Consider the following 16,434-nt stretch of genomic DNA (forward strand, 5'->3'; position numbering starts at 1 on the left):
CCAGCTTTTAAAAAAGATTTTTATTAAAAGCCCGTGTTAAATGTCCAAGTGGTAGCCTTTTAGGCCAGTGTAACTTGGAGGCTTTTGCTTAGACAATTTATGCCTTCTGTTAGGCTTGTTCAAGATTAGGCCAGGGTGCTTGCTATTTGTGAAGGAAATGTGTTTTTTAATTCAGAACTGTGAGCGAAATCTGATGTCATTGAGTCATTGCTACCTTAATTATTTCTGGAATACAAATCTTTCTTGAACCCAATCTCATTATTTAACTCCATAGTAGCTTCCTATCCCAAATTTGTAAACTAAATTTTGGATTAATTTTTAATTATGGACATTTCTATTTGAAAAACATTATGCAAAACATTTGCAATATAATTTTAATTAAAAATGCAATAATTAGTTTTTTTTTATTCTAAGGAACAATCGGTTTAATTTGTTTTATTTTTAATACATCTTATTAACCAGAAAGGGTAAGTCCCAAGTTTGGTGCATGGTAATAGTAATTTCTATACTTCTGAAGTATAACTATAGGAACTGTCATTGTACTTAAATTAAGCATAACAACAGGAGTCAACTTTATGTATGTATGTTTTATTATAAAACCCAAGAACGCATGACAACATTCTTGATCAAATCCCATCCTTTACTGAGAAACTCATTACTACAGACATGGCAGGAAGCTGAAAAGTGCAACTTCAGATTCACTGAATATTTGCATTTCTTTTTAGATTACCGACATAACGGGAGAGATCTTCAAAGTTCAACCCTGTCAGTGCCAGAGCAAGTAATGTCATCTAATCATTGTTCTCGATCAGGGTCCCCTCACCGCGGAGATAGTATAGGACGGACTAGATCGTGGTCTCCCAGTGTCCCTCCCCCACAAAGGTAAACTCTTGTTCAACTGTGCAGTTAAATAAATTAAACTGGTATTGAACTTGTACCAGCACTGGAAATAATCTCCAGACTTTCAAAATGACAATGAATTGGTTAGATTTTGCAAAATTACATAAAGCCAATAATGGGGGGTTTTTTACATTATAGTGATGTGCCTAATTTATATTTAATTCTATGTTATTTATGGTTTATTATTACTATATTACTTTTTTTAATATATTATTACATAATTGTATCCTACTTCTGCCTCTTAATATCTAGTTTTTCATCAAAATTCAGTACAGTTTATTCCAAGGAAAGAAAAATATCTCTCCACATTTTCATTTCCTAGAGCTATTTACAGGTGCCATGTTTTATAGTATGTGATAATTAGATATTTCCTTAGCATTCATATGACAGTGGATGTTTTCAACCCTTTTATTTCTGTAGAATTAAGATTCTGGGGAGCCTCCCTTGCTGCCCAGAGCAGCTTCCTTTCTTCTATTTCTTTCATACTTCTAAATCATCAAGAATAAACTGACAGACATGCAGTTTTATAGTGAAAGATATCAACTCCTGATCTTGGGAGATCTCTGATAAGTATTTATCTTGAGAAAATTAGACCAGGAAATCTCTTCCAAGAGCTAGTACTTTTGGATAACATGTAATAATTGATTTATTACTCTGCAGGATAAGCTTTCTTAAGAGAAAGGAAGCAGAAGGATAGATGTAAATGGGAATGAAACCTGTTTTCCAGCCCTTTTGTTGCTATGTATGGGTAGGTTTCCAGATGATGTAATTCAGTTGAAATGCAAGTGGAAGTTTTCTCTTTTGTGCATAATGGTCACAATTCCCTTTTGACACTGAAGATCTGTTATCCAGTATTTCCTGGCAGGTCCATGTTCGTCTCCCTTTCTTTCAGACATCCTGATTCTCTTGTGTTCTGCTTTCCTTTCTGTTATCTTTGTTCTTTTTGTTAAGTTAAAATTCTCTTGACTTCATAATATCTTACTTATGTTTTTACTTACCATTTCCTCCAATGGATGTAGCCTATATGATATCCTTTTGCATTACTGAGATATTAGGATTTCAAATTATCCCCCATCATTTCATACAGCTAAGAGGCAGAAACTGTGTGTTTCTACTTGAAATCTAAACCCATCTAAAACCAAGTCAGTCTGACTTGAAATGAGACAAAAGTGGTAGACAAAAAGGGGCCTATTCTGATTTTTAATATACTGATTTTAGCCTAAGTAATTGCCTATGCTAAATCTCCAGAGGTTATTTGTCTTGGATATAGACATAAATGTGAGCAAAATCACTTTGTGTGTATGTTTGTGTTTTTACGGTTTTTTTTCAGTCTGCATGCATGCTGTGTGCATTTTTGGCAGAATTTTTACCCAAGGTGGTGACTAACACTTGTTTAGCACCATTAAAAAATCTACTTTTCATTTTCTTGTAGTCTTGGATTTCTTTATATGTTGAAAATCTCTTGCTTTTTAACTTTCCTAAAGCTAAATTTTTAAATATAGTTCTGAATTTATTGCAGCTGTTCCCTACAATGTCAGAATCAAATGCATTATTTCAGTAATATTTCCCTGCCCACACACCAAGTTCTTTGAGGACTTGCTGAACTCAGAAAATTGGGTTATGAGAATTTGAGGATTTGCAGAAGAGAAGTATAAGCTATGGGTTACAGAAATATCTTTGAAAATGCAGGTCTACTCAGGAAATCTCTAAGAATTATCAGTCACATTTTGCACCCTGTTCAGGTGAATTTGTTGCATATGTGTTTCTCTATAGATGCCCTAACTGCAGTGAGTATTCTGCATGCCCAGAGATTTCCCATTGCTGACACCTCTGCAGGCAGGAGGTTTTGAGCCATAGAAGTTGCTGTTATTTCTTAGAAACCATTTTGCAGTCCTCAATCCTGCTTTGTTTTTTAATAAACTCCACCAAAGGCCCATTGCATTGTAGCTGACAAGATCTTGTTACTGCTCTTGCTACTCTTTACTAGCCAGAATAAACCAAATATTTGGATTCATGAATGTCAGAATGGAAAATGCTTTATGACAAATGAGGTAGAGCTGAAGGCAAACATTTATAGTGCAACATCTTTATAGCATTTATATGCAGAAATAGATAATGTCATGGCAGTAGCAGTGAAGGATACATGTAGAAGTGCCATGGTTTGAGCCTGGGGCAATGCCAGTGCTCTTATGAAAATGCTTTTTCCTTGGTGTCTTCTATGAGATGTGATCAGAAATAGAGCAAAGAAGGCTCTAGCTTAGGAATAAAAGGGAAAAACTTTATTAACTTGCAACTATAAAAGAAACACACAGAACTCAGGATGAAAACTTTCTAAAAACATATTTCTTCTCCTTACTAAATTTCTAATACATTCACTTTTCAGATCACTCACTCTCAGTCTAGCACTACTCTTCAGATAATTAACTCTCAGTTCATCAAGGAGAGAGGAGTCACTCTTGTACTATAGGCTTCCCGAGAATACACAGTTGAAACTTGTGTTTCTATGCCACACGTGGCACCGCCTGGAGATTATTTTGCCATTGTGACATCTTCTTTCTATGCCCAGTGCTCTCACCACTGTGTATGAACCAGAGCTGCTTCTAGGGTTTTCTTTTTTAAAGGGTGCTATGCCCAGTTCTAAAAAGAACAGTCTCTCCACTTTTGGGACACCTGTCTCCCCCAGATTTCACCCCCTGGGGGTCTCGAGAACAGAGATCATCTTCTTTTTCTTTCTTGAAGACAGAGGGCACTACTACTACTCTCTTCACCCGTCGTCTCTGTTCACGCACTCTTTCACATCACATCCCTGCACTCTCTTGGCTCCAAGCCATTGCCTCCCCCCTAAATGCGGTCTCAGTGTCACAGGAAAAAATGGTTCTGTCTATGGCCATACAAGAAAAGTCTAGCCAAAGGCTACTCTATCACCTCCTCCCACCTAAGATTCTTTTCAGCTTCTCTTGTGGCCCATTTCTTCTTATCTCATTTCTATCTCTCTTCTCATTGAACTCCAGGAGGAATCAGCATTTGCAAGGTTTCTATCATCTAAGAAAAGGGTTAAAAGTCTCAGGCTCTGCCTGTCCAGGACTCCCACGGCCCGGGCACCTCACCACAACCCCCCCTCTCCTTCCTGCCGGCCATGCTACCAAATTTCAAGGTGGCACAGGCACAGACACCAGCTCTCTCCCTCTCTCTCTCCTGCGGGGCGGGGGCTGCTGAAGCTTCTCAGTGCTCCTTCACCCTTCCATCTTGCAGGGGCCTTCACCTCCCTTCTCTGCCCCAGGCCCGGCCTACCTCAGTCAGGCCTCGTGGCCTCCCCTCCCCCGCCCAGCTCGGAGCCGGGCAGGGGAGGGCTGATCTCTCCTTCACGGACGGAACCTAAAAGAACTTCTCCCCGGGTGTTCTCAGCTTTTAACCCCACTGTGCTCTCAGAGGTGTATCCATGTCCTCAGTGGCCATACCAGGTGCCAGTATTTAAATCTGAGCACCTATTTGTTTGACCACGCATCCTAAAAAACTCACTTCTTCTCAAATCACGACAAGAAGTTAACACTAGTCAGCAAGTGGTAAATGATAAAGGGTAAATATGACAGGTACCAAAAGGGCAGACAAACTGACAAGAAAGGAGAGGGGAACTGAGTGATACAAAGCCAAAAAAATAAAGGAAACTGAGGCTCACACTAGAGTAGATTGCAGTAAAGGATAGGAGACAGAAGAATTTATTGGTCTTTAACTTGTGTGGAGGGAAGCATCCAATTTGTTATTTTCAAATCAATACAAAACAATTATGTTTTCATTATTCAATAATTATTACAGTTTACGATTGTCTCCTATTTTCCTGTTCTTGTGGATTTGTTTTACAGAGCACAAAAAGTAAAGTGTTTGTCAGTAGGTATTGATAGATAAACTGAGCAAAACAATCCATAGGCAAAGCTTTGGTCTCAGTTAGTACAGGTGATTGATGCTCTTTAACCAAGCCTGTACTATGGGTACTACTTGGAGCTAATTAAATCTTTATGGGTTTTTTCAGATTTTCTGCTAGTGAGATTACAGAGTAATTTTTCCAGGACAAAACAAGCAGCTATTTTTAAATTCAGATGACCATGTTTTCAGCAGGCTGTACTCTGCTGTAACAGCCACAAGTCCCATTGTGTCTTACTACAGTTTACATCTTTATAGTAAAGCCAAAATCAAGAACTTATGAAAAATTATTTAAAGTGAATATTTCCATCAGAAATGAATTTTTGCTTGAAGTCTGGAAAGACTAATGAAATGTTGTGCAGGATAAACATTTTTAAAGAAGGAAATAAAAAAGCTTTCCACTTAAATCTAGAAGAAACACACTGGAACAGAAAAAGGGAGCTCGATCCCTATCATGGACTTGGCACCATTTTCTAAATGAGAAATTTCTCTTTTTACTTTAGGATTTAAAATGATTTTACTTTAAATACATAGAAAAGTCTGGTCAGCTACCAGATCTTGTTACCAGCATGATTGCTGATAATTGTTTGTAGAAAGCAGTGAGAGGATGTCATCCAGGCACACTGAAAACTCAGACTCTGATGTCTTTTATCCTCAGTCGGAATGTGGATCAGGGACTGCGAGGGACTCGCTCCACCCCTGCGCACTACAACACCCTGAACCGGATGGACAGACACCGAGCTGTAGACGACCACTACTCCCCAGACAGAGAGAGGTAAGCACCTGGCTGGAATTAGGAACAGCTGTAGCCTACAGGCATCAATGTGAGTAACTTCAGCATGGTAGCTTGCTAAAATAAATTACATATCTAATCCCAGAGATTAGCATTTCTCCTTTATCCACTGGTCGCATGACACACAGCACAAAATCTCAGTGCACATAAGGCTGACAAAACTGTCCAGTGAGTGTGTGTGACAGGAGGGAATCTGAAAAAATCTGTGAGAAAATATATAATAGCTGAATAATTTAGTTGTCCATTTTAATAAAAATATTTTTGTTTTGTGTGTTATACAGTGAATTCTTTAAATACCAAACATTTTTTTAAAAAAAATCCAGTAGACTTGATTGTTTTTGCTGCTGAATAAAGAGATGTAAAAATAGATAATTTCAGCTCAGTGTTAATGTAATGCTCCCTTTGGATACAGTGCAGTTCATATATGTAACAAAAGTATATTCTAGTATTGTGTTCTGGTTTTGTCTATGCTCAACCTTCTGAGACACTTGGTAAAAAAGAAAAGAAAAAATTATTAGGACAGCATGTATGAAATCAGAGTCTTTGTGTTTAGAAGCACATCTGACTATGAATAATGTTTTGCCTGATAGGACTTCTCAAACAGTTAGCAGAGTTTAAGCAACCTCTATGAATTTTAATGATGTAAAAAAGAATTGCAGCAATAATTGAACAATGTAGTTAATTTAGCTGAATTAATTGTGGCAATGACTTTGTTACATTAAAAAAAATATTGGTCTTTTCCACCTCATTGTCTTCAGGTAGAAAATCAAACCAGAAAGCATTTACTATCTTTAATTTTAAAAATATTTCACCTGTTTTGCACCAAGTTGAAATTCCTGCACTATATAATGAGAGGCATTATGCTAGCTTTTGTCTTATTTAGTAATTGCGTATACCAAGGAGAAATACAGATATGTTTTGTAATCTTGAGGAAACTAGGATTAGCATTTGAAGTTAATGCTTTTACAGATAGCTATCACAGATTATTCTTCAAGTGACATCAAAACACCTTTGGGGTTTCTAACAGTAATACAAAGAATCTGAGAAATCAGTGGCTATTTGTAAGCAATATTGAACAGAAAATATTAATATTTCTTAAGAGACCATATTTCCTAAGTAATGTGATCATCAATGATAGTATGGAATGCAAGATAATACTTTTCAAAATATTACAATATTTTAATTTCAGAAGATAAAAAAATAATTAATTTTTCCCAAAGACATGTTACAAAAAAAAGTATCAAAAGGAATTAAAACCCATATCTAGTCAAAGTGATTTGTAATTTAATTTGGTGAATAAAAAAGTCAAATGGGCAAAAATAAAGCTAATGAAAAAACAGTGAAGTGTTTATCATCTAGAATAGGAACTGTATTCATTTCAAGTACAGTAGATCATAGGTCAACCTTTTTTTTGCATTAAGCTATTTAATATTTGTGTTTAAATTATGGAAAAAAACCTATACACTTGATTCATTAGAATATGATTTTCATATAGAAGGCAATTACTTGTAGATTCTGAGCTGTTTCCTTAAAAGATGATTAGAGAATGCTTTTGAGATACAATTTTATGTAGATTTTTAGACCAGTCATCCTTGAAACAGAATCTAAACTCATCCCTACAGCCTGGGTATGCCTTATGGAATGCACTGCATTTGCTCACTGTGCAAGTTCATTTGCTGCCTCCCAGATAAATACAGAGCTGTGAAAGGTTGCCTGAAGTTTGGTACCACAATGTTCTTCCACCCCTTCAGTCAATCCCTCCTGGACTGACTTGATTTAGAGAGAAGTAACTGAGTTTTTTAGAACATGTCAGAAAAACAATGTCAGAAGGTTGTTGGAGATGAGATTATGGAATTTTCACCACCATTCTAGATTAATATGTGTTTGCTTGAGAGGGGTGTTCTGAATCTCTGTACATGGTTTTATATGTTGTCTGTGTTTTCCAAAACACACAGAGACATTCCCCTCTTTGCACATGGTGAGTGGTTGCCTGTGCAAGCAAATTATTGACTAGTTATGCCTCCATTGCAACATGCAGTCTCTGAACAGGAAAGTACTATTTCCAAATATTTATATATTTTTTATATTCCTTGTTAATTTGACAATGATTTTGTGCATGGGAAAATTATAGGTTTCAAAGTTTTTTAATGAGTATTTGGAAAAATTATTAGATTTCCTTTTTTTTTTTTTAAGAGTTTTTATGATACTGTCTCTGGTATGCAATAAAAACCCAATGGTATCCCTAAAATAGCTCTTTAATGGTATTGCTCCTGAAAACTTCTAGAACTGCAGGCAGTTGAGAGAAGTTGAACTGCATTTTTGTATAGGTTTGTAATCTCTCTACATGTCATCCACGCTTGGCTCTGAAAACGAATCACATATTTCCTTCCCACAGCTCTGATGGCTTTTTGTTTCCATGAAACAGCTTTGGAAGCTGCTTGCAAAAAGGGTATTTTGAAATAGTACCATCTTAGAGACATGCTCAGTTGCTAAGTTAAAGTGGGACTGAGAATATGTGTAAGAAAATTCTTTCCTTCCTTTTCTAGATAATTCAGCATTAAGTTCTCTAAGGTCTATTGCACTGAGGAGTTGAAACCACATACAAAAAGTCTAATGACCTCAAGTCTAATGGCAATGAAACATTCCTTCAAAACTGAATGCATAGCTAGAATAGAAACTAAAATTATTTTTAAAAACCCTGAAAGACACATTTGGAGATAATTTTAATTTCAAACACCAAACCCTTAATTATGTAAAATATGGCCATATAATATACTTATTTTTGTAAAATGTAAGAGTAAATTAACAGTTTAGATTTGTATCTGTTGCTATATTAACAAAAGTTGAAATTGCACTGTGTATACTGCTAAATCAAATTGAGAAACCATGCCAGTTTTTAACCTTTATATTTAATATAGGTCTGCTAGTTAACTGTTATCAAAATGTGAGGTTTTTTGTGGGTACTCACACTCTTATGAAATAGCCAAGATTTGTAATGTAAAGAAATATGAATGCTTATGACCTAATATGGACCCAAGTTCCATAAGAACATTTATGTGTAATGGGATAACCTCGTAAATATAATTTTGACAGGTTTAGATACATTTTCTGAAACTGGTTTTACCTCACTTGAGAAACTGAAACTAATAAAACTATAGAAACTATTGAGGAAATTTTGGAAACATTTGGATTTAACCTCAGAGTTTTATATTTAAACAATCAATATAAATAGGTAAATTAGAGGGAAAATGTGATAATCTTAGCATAGTTCCAGAAAGAACGAAAACAAAAAATAACAAAAAGACCAAAATATATCTGTGTGTTTCTTTCTGAAAGGTCTATCAACAGTTAATAACAAGTACGAAGACAATGTGAGAAAATTGTACTCAGGCCCACAACTTCAACAAACTTAGATGTTATTTAGCACCTATTAATTTAACTGTACTTGATATCCGAGGTGGGTTCTCCCTGAGGAATAACATCCCTAGTGGTGAATTTAGCATAGGTTTGTTAAGCCAGAGCATTCTGGGAATGCCTAACTCAAATAGTCCTGCAGGAGAAATGTGTGAGAAAGCTCCTAAAGTAAAAGTGTTTTTCTGAGAGGCACTTACAAGAAAACAAGAGAAAAGGGAAATTATCCACTATTTGTTCATCAAAGCTATTGCACACTTTCCATTTGAAAGAAGTTGCTCCCTGTTTTGTTAAACTAACAGGGTAGTCATAAGCATGGTTATTTAGAGAAATGTTGCCCATTATTTTAAAATCACTTTAAAGATGTTATCTGGATGTGCTGGGACTAGCAGGACTATCACACCCTGTTACTGAGAGGAGATTTCCTTCACATATTTGAATACACACTTCTTTTTTTTTTTATTCTGTTGAAAGCAAGTGGATTGGATTTTTAACATGAAGTGAATATTGAAATACATGCCAAACAATTGCATTTGCTATAGTCAAACCAGTGAGGACCAAAATAATTCACTACAATGAACTTGCTAAATGTTAGCTAAAACACAGTGTAAGTATCTTCTATTTTTTGACACAAAATTAAAGGTGGGGAAGAGCAGCATAAATTTTGCATTTCTAAAAGTCATCTTAAACTGTGCAGTTGCTTTATCTGTGGGTAGAAATATTATTAAATAGATGCCAGATTAGGTCAAACTAGGTAAAGATTTTTTGATACATTTTTCCATGTTAAAACACTGAACAGAACTGATATTTTTCAGTCTTTATTAAAAACAGACCTGAAAATTATGTAACTACATTGCCATTTATTTATAATTTACTTAAATTTTGCTGTAAAATCATTTAAGTTCAGATTAAAATAAAAATATATTATAAAGTATAAAGGGTTGCTGAATCTTTATTTGGGAATTCTGGGATAATTTTTTCAGGTTTCAGTTGTGTGTATCATGTGGGTAATGTACCCACATGGGATATGTAATGTCACTGCTTTGCTTCTTCAAATGCCCAGTAAAGAAACGCATTGCTGAAAATTTGCTTATAGCTATGGTGTAAAATGTTTGCATCAGTTTGAATCTCAATAATTGCAGGGTGTCTTTAAGTTCTTTTTCTCCTTTCAAATCACTGTTTAATTGCACAATTATCTGCACCACCCACCTGGTGCCTCCATGAGTCTGCTGAAGGATGATTATCTCCAACGGGGATGGGGGAGTAGGAAGGTGGTGAAGAAGAAGCTTTGAGCCAAATTGTTTTAAAAAAACCCCACTACCAAGAGCCATAGATATATTCCTCAGAATAAAATGCACAAAATGCACACACACACTTCTAAGTAAAGAAAATCTGTTTTTTTTCCTTAAAAACCCAATTATTAAATAAAACTATCCTATTAATGCATTCAATAAAATGTAGCAGGGGAAATTACATAAGCAGTGCTTTATTCTTGAATGGCATTTGACATTTTCTAAGAGTTAAGGGCTTGACTTCTCATTTTGTTCACTTAGTTTTTTGGTGTGATTTGCCAGGTGTTTGGGAAGCAGCATGGAAAATATTCTACCACAGAGAGAACATTAACTGTTCCTTTGTTCAGATGAGACTATAATCTTTTAGAAACTAAAAACTAGACCCTGGAAAAAGTGACTAGTTTTTGTAGTTGCTTTCCATTGCTGAAACGAGTTAGCTGCTCATAGAGCTGTGCCTTTTCTCTGAATCCACTTTACTTTATTATTCCCTGCTCCTTTTCCCTTGAATAAATCTGTGCTCAACCTCACAGTCAGTGTGATCCCAAGCACAATTTTTACTTCCTTCATTTCCACAGTACTTTCCCTAAATTTCATATGGCAGCTTTCTCTTTTCTACCACTTTCAATGGCTCTTTCTCCCCTAAATTTCCAACTGGTTAACCTCAAGAACCACCTGTTTCTTACTCTGCAGTCTGATTAAGATAATTTCCATTTTATCACATTGCTAGTTTTTCAGAAAATTGTAACTTGAGAATTTGGGGAGTATTTGGTTAAAGGCAAATTCATACCAGTAAAAAATTATGTTTATTTTTTAACAATTTAAATAATTTTATAATTTCCCTACATTTAGTTTGTTATTTCAGTTGAAAAAATGTAAAGGAGTGTTACTAAAAATAGAGGATAATACTATTGCAAATGATACAATATATTGCTTTTATTGCAATCAGATAATACACTGGAAAAAGCTGAATATAGGAATAGATCAACAGTGATAGGATGAGAGAAATTTCTTGTGTCAACTGAGTTTCATTCAGGCAGGTTCTAACAGAAAGGAACACAAAGACTTGTTTTGCATTCAGAATTATTTGTGGATATTCCAATAAGCACAAGGGTGTAATAATGCACAGTACTTAACCCTTTCCACAAAAACAGTGGGAGCCTGCTGCCCACTGTAGTGAGGGTGGAATGTCAATCAAATTTTAGGACCTGGTCAAAGAGAGTGAAAATTGAATGGAATAAATTATCTCCTAAATGCCTCTTCTTCACTATTAAATAAAATATCCCAAGCAATAGAGAGCAGGTTAAACTCCCCTTGCTGCATAGGAAGAACAGAAAGGTATTCCATGAGGCTCAAGTGGGGTACTCTGTGTGTGAGTGTTTCCAAGCATGCTTCTGAGACTCTTCTGGTATGCTAAGCCTGATCCTGGATACTAAGTACTTCCAATCTGGCAATCTAATCAGTTGCTGAATCACTGATTTCTTACCCTAATGGTTCAATTAATTTTTTAAGAAAATGGACAATTAGGTGAGAAATATCAGAAAATTTTGAAGTAATTTTCTGTTCACTTTTAAAAAAAGGAAAGCTGTCCTGTTTACCTATGTAACTGGAATCTTCTTGTCAGAACAGTGGAAATCACATTTCACCTGATATGGTGTGGAAGGGGAGATGGTTGTGTGTGTGGTTATAATAATGATCACATTGCAAAACCTACAATGCTGCCTTATTAGACTGAGTTCATTATTTTAAGTTAAATGAATTGTTGCTGCAAATTTTCTGTCTATTCTATCTGTAACAAAAACAGTAATGTTTCATAAGTCTGTGAGGATGCAGGTTAGGTTCATTTTGCCATGCCATCATTTTACATACACTAGTGCCACAAACTAGTATAATGTAGGAAGCAAAGAATGTGTGATGAGAGCCTAGAAATCTAAATCAAGGTTGCAAAAAAAACCCAAACGTATCCTGGGGTTCTTTTGTCATATTGAAAATCTGACATATCTAAATTTTGTCCATGCCTCCATTGTCTTCTGAGCATTCCCATATATATGTGCATATAGGGTAATGATTTTTATTAACAGCTCTCATGATATATTTAGTTGACATGGAGATCTGGAACATTACTGGAGTCCTTTTGCACTTAGGCAATGCAATGCTTAATGTTTTTACTGCATTATAATACATTTACTTTATGATTTTAAGCAGTTTATACTGGGGATTAGCCAAATAAATGTGGTGTATGTTTCAGTTTTGGACACTGAGAATAAGTCATGGGCATTTTGGTGTTGCTAACATATTTATAAAAGAATAAAGAATTTATTTGAACTTAAATATATAGAAATGTATAGTAATGTATTTAATGGTAATCAACTGGTGTGGTATTGGCCAGATGCTCAGAAGAAAGATGGCATTGAAGCATTTTGCTCTGCATGTTGAATCAGATTAGATATTAAGAAATATTTCTTCACGGAAAGAGAGGAGAGTCTATGCATTAGAACACACTCTCCAGGGAAATGGCTGAGTCATCATTTCTGGAAGTGTCCAAAAAGCAAATAGAAGTGGCACTTAACAATATAGTTTAGTGGGCATATTGGTATGATCTTTCATAGTGATTCTATGATTCTGTTAAGTTAGATAGCATGGTTAACATGGGCTCTGAGAAAAAAGGAAAAGTATGAATAGCCAGTAATTCCAGAGGGTCGGGTCAAGTATAAACTCAAGTTAACCCCCCTCCCATATATAGATAAGCAAAGTTCTGGATGATGAGGAAGCTTCTTTTAAACTTGTTACAAGTTATTGCATATCAAATTGTATGAGTGGTTGTATCTAAATGCCATCGAAATGCTATCCTACTCTGGTTCTGAAATCCTGAACTGAAATAAAATAAAATAAAATAGAATAAAAAAAAAAACCCAAAAGAAAAGAGGGAAAAGGTTAAGCTTCCTGCCAGAAATTCCCATGAAAAAAAATCTAAGAACTTGGTAAGGACACTGGAGTTCTGAGTTTCTAGAAGTATTAGAACAAAACTCAATACCAGAAGTTGGGCAATCAACACAGTTTGGTGGAGATATAAAAGTTATTAGGACTGAAATCCTAAGCAGAACATGAACTGATGGTGTCATTCATGTACAAAGAAGTGAAGTGAACAGTCTGGGGTGTTCCTTCTTATGGGCAGTTAGTAATCTACTTGCAAATAGCATGTGCATTTCTGTGCACATTCATGTTCTGCAACACATGTTCTGCCTGAAGTCCTAGTTTTGTTTAAGATATTGGTTTTTAAATAATGGTTAAATATATTGTATTTATTGATGCCATATATTTTTCAAAGACTACCAGGAAAACTAGTCAGCAGTTCACTGGAAAGATAAAGTGAATTGTTAAAATTGAAATGTCATCTACCTGCTGGAAACACTTCATTGCTTGTTAATAGTAGAGCAAGAGTTTTGAGATGTTAATTCTGGGGTTGCACCTGAATAATTTAACGGCATATTTATGTGGACATAGCCTGGGAATATATTCATGCTGTAAGAGAATACTGGTATGCAGTTGTTTGCCATCACTGTACATTTGGCTCCTGGGGGGGTAGGTTCCTACATTTTTATTTGATTGTTCTTCCTGTGGGTGACATACATTGCAAAGAATATTTTAAAATCGCGGTGAATTTTTTTAATGTTTCTTGACAACATGCTGACTGACAGCCTGTTATGGGTAGACTGCTTTTGATACTTAGGTCTTTACATTACTTTAGAAACATTCATAGTTTTTCACAGCTTGCAGTGTAAACTCTCTGTTCTAATAATTATTAGTCCTTCTACAAATTTTAACTATACCATGTCAAATTGGGCCCTGTTGAATTGTCTACAGCTCCTCATTCTTGTAACAAACTGCAAAGTTAAAATTGCATAATCAAGGATTTAAGTTAGTTGTTTACACTGGAAACTCTTTTGCATTTATTTGACAAGAAGCAAACACCAAGACATCTCATGCTATATATAATTGACATAATATAAGCAATATTTTCATGTGGGTGATGGTGCATTTTATCCTCATGCAAAAGAGGCAAATATAATAAGTGTGGGCAATACACCTACTGGTAACAGTGTGTTTGATTACTGGGAAAACAGTAATCATAAGCAAATTAAGATATGAGAAATAAAAGTAGAGGATGATGTTTTTTCATGTTTCTTGTGAAGTCAGTTTACACTTCCAATGTGGACAGTTGTGATTAGACTTCCAATTGAAATATCCCAGCTTCATGGAAACTGTAGTCACTAACTCCTTGTTAATGGTAAACCCCTCTCTTTTCCAAACCCTTTTCCCTGTACTGTGTGCATATATTTATAGTAAAAGTAAAATGGCTTTGTTCTATTTTTGATAATTGGAGAATATCTAGTGTAACAAATATATTTAAAATATTTAAATTTTGACAATGTTTCATAATACAAACAAAATAGAAATAACTTAGTTTTATTATATGAATTGCATTTGGGGTTTTTTTTGGCATATTCTGGTACTGATGTCATATCTCTTAATTATTTAAATAATGAAACACTTTGATCTAAGTTCACCTTTTATCACAATATGATCATTATTAGTAGAACTTACACTTAGAAATGGGAAAGCTCTGGAGCTATGTGGGGAAAGATTTCAAAATCGTGGTAGCCTTTCAGACAGATTAGGTAAATCTCTTTCAAAGATATTATTCATAGTAAAGTTATGACTGCCTTCAAACAAGGAAATGAGCAATCTGACTTCTTGAGTTGCTTTCAGAGATTTATACATTTTTTTCTTCCTTACTGAAATACTGTAGAAAATCCCAAATTTTAGCTATCGTCTTGGTCCATAATCTCCCACTGGCTTCTCAGAATAAATGTGTGAGTCATCTAGATAATTTTATGTTTTAAACCCTATATCATATTATTTTGTTAATAAGTCCAGTGTTCTTAAACCATAATGTTATGATTATAATGTTTTCTGTTTTGTGTTGTGTATCATTCCTTCTCCATCTTATTGTCTCATATCTGTATTTTTCTTTCTGCCATCACCTCAGTCATTATGTTACTTTACCTCGTTCCCGGTACACCCAGTCCTCAGATCACCATTACAGGGATGTCAGGTATATGTTTTCCTCTGTGTGACTATGTGTGGGTAATGCATGTACCTTCTGTGTACCTACATGTCCACTTCTGGCTTTATTTGTCTGTGTCTAGTGGTAGAAAACTTAGAAGTTGAGTTAGTATCATCATTAGATTTGTTAACATAGTGTGCACACAAACACTGGGTAATTCTTCCTGTGTTTCACTTGAATATTTTCTCACTGCCAATAGTCTATAATTGATGGTTCTCAAAGATAATTTTTTATTTACATCACTCTGATGTCTTTTAGAGAATATATAAAGAAAATAATTTAAACCAGCAAACACTAATACCTGCTGATACTGTGATTTTAGTATGCACAAGATCATATATGAGTGACTGTGTTAAAGGTTGTGATAAAACTGGAGAGTGATACCTTTCTCAGTCTAGTAGCTCTTGTAGCTGAGTTCACCGAAGCTCTAGTCGTGTTCTGTTCCAGTGTTTTGTTCTGTTGCTGACATTGCTTGCTTTTCATGTTGTTTTGTCCTCGTTTCATCTTTTTGTTGCTTTTCATTGTGTTCACCCATTCTGTTTTGGCAGCCAGGATCACACAATGTATCCTCTGTTTTGTGAAGATGCAATCAGATTGCTCCGCTCCCGTACGATGTGCCGTACCTATTCTGAGGGTGCTTACTATGATCTGGAGAGGTATAACTGCTGTGGAGTGTGCCATTAGCTCTGCCACACTGACACTGCCATCTTTGATTTACAAACTGGGAATGTGATCTGTGTTTTAAGAGATAAACACATGCAGTGAATATGTTTTTATAATACTCTGCATCTTAAAACTGACTACTTGGGGCCATGGGTAAATCCCAAGAGGTACCAAATAGCTCTGCAGAAGCCAGCTTTAAATAGATTATATGGATATTATATATCTGTGTCTTTTATAACCCTTATTTTTGCTAGAATTTTCCAGAGTGCATGTAGTATTTATTATTCTCTTTGAAATAACAAGGAAAAGCCAATCTACTTTAAAGTACCCAG

The 16,434-nt window shown here is 35.3% G+C and overlaps 1 protein-coding gene across 1 annotated transcript in view; it reads left to right on the plus strand.

The window, feature by feature from the left end:
- Positions 1–16,434, plus strand: part of RIMS2 (regulating synaptic membrane exocytosis 2) — a 446,152-nt gene that overhangs the window by 282,398 nt on the left and 147,320 nt on the right. The window contains exons 17-18 of the mRNA XM_059865145.1: positions 813–882; positions 5,477–5,593. Of these exons, the coding sequence (XP_059721128.1) occupies positions 813–882; positions 5,477–5,593 (187 nt within the window). The remainder of the gene's footprint in view (positions 1–812; positions 883–5,476; positions 5,594–16,434) is intronic.

The sequence above is a fragment of the Haemorhous mexicanus genome, chromosome 1 (genome assembly GCF_027477595.1).
Source record: "Haemorhous mexicanus isolate bHaeMex1 chromosome 1, bHaeMex1.pri, whole genome shotgun sequence".
Classification (NCBI taxonomy): domain Eukaryota; kingdom Metazoa; phylum Chordata; class Aves; order Passeriformes; family Fringillidae; genus Haemorhous; species Haemorhous mexicanus.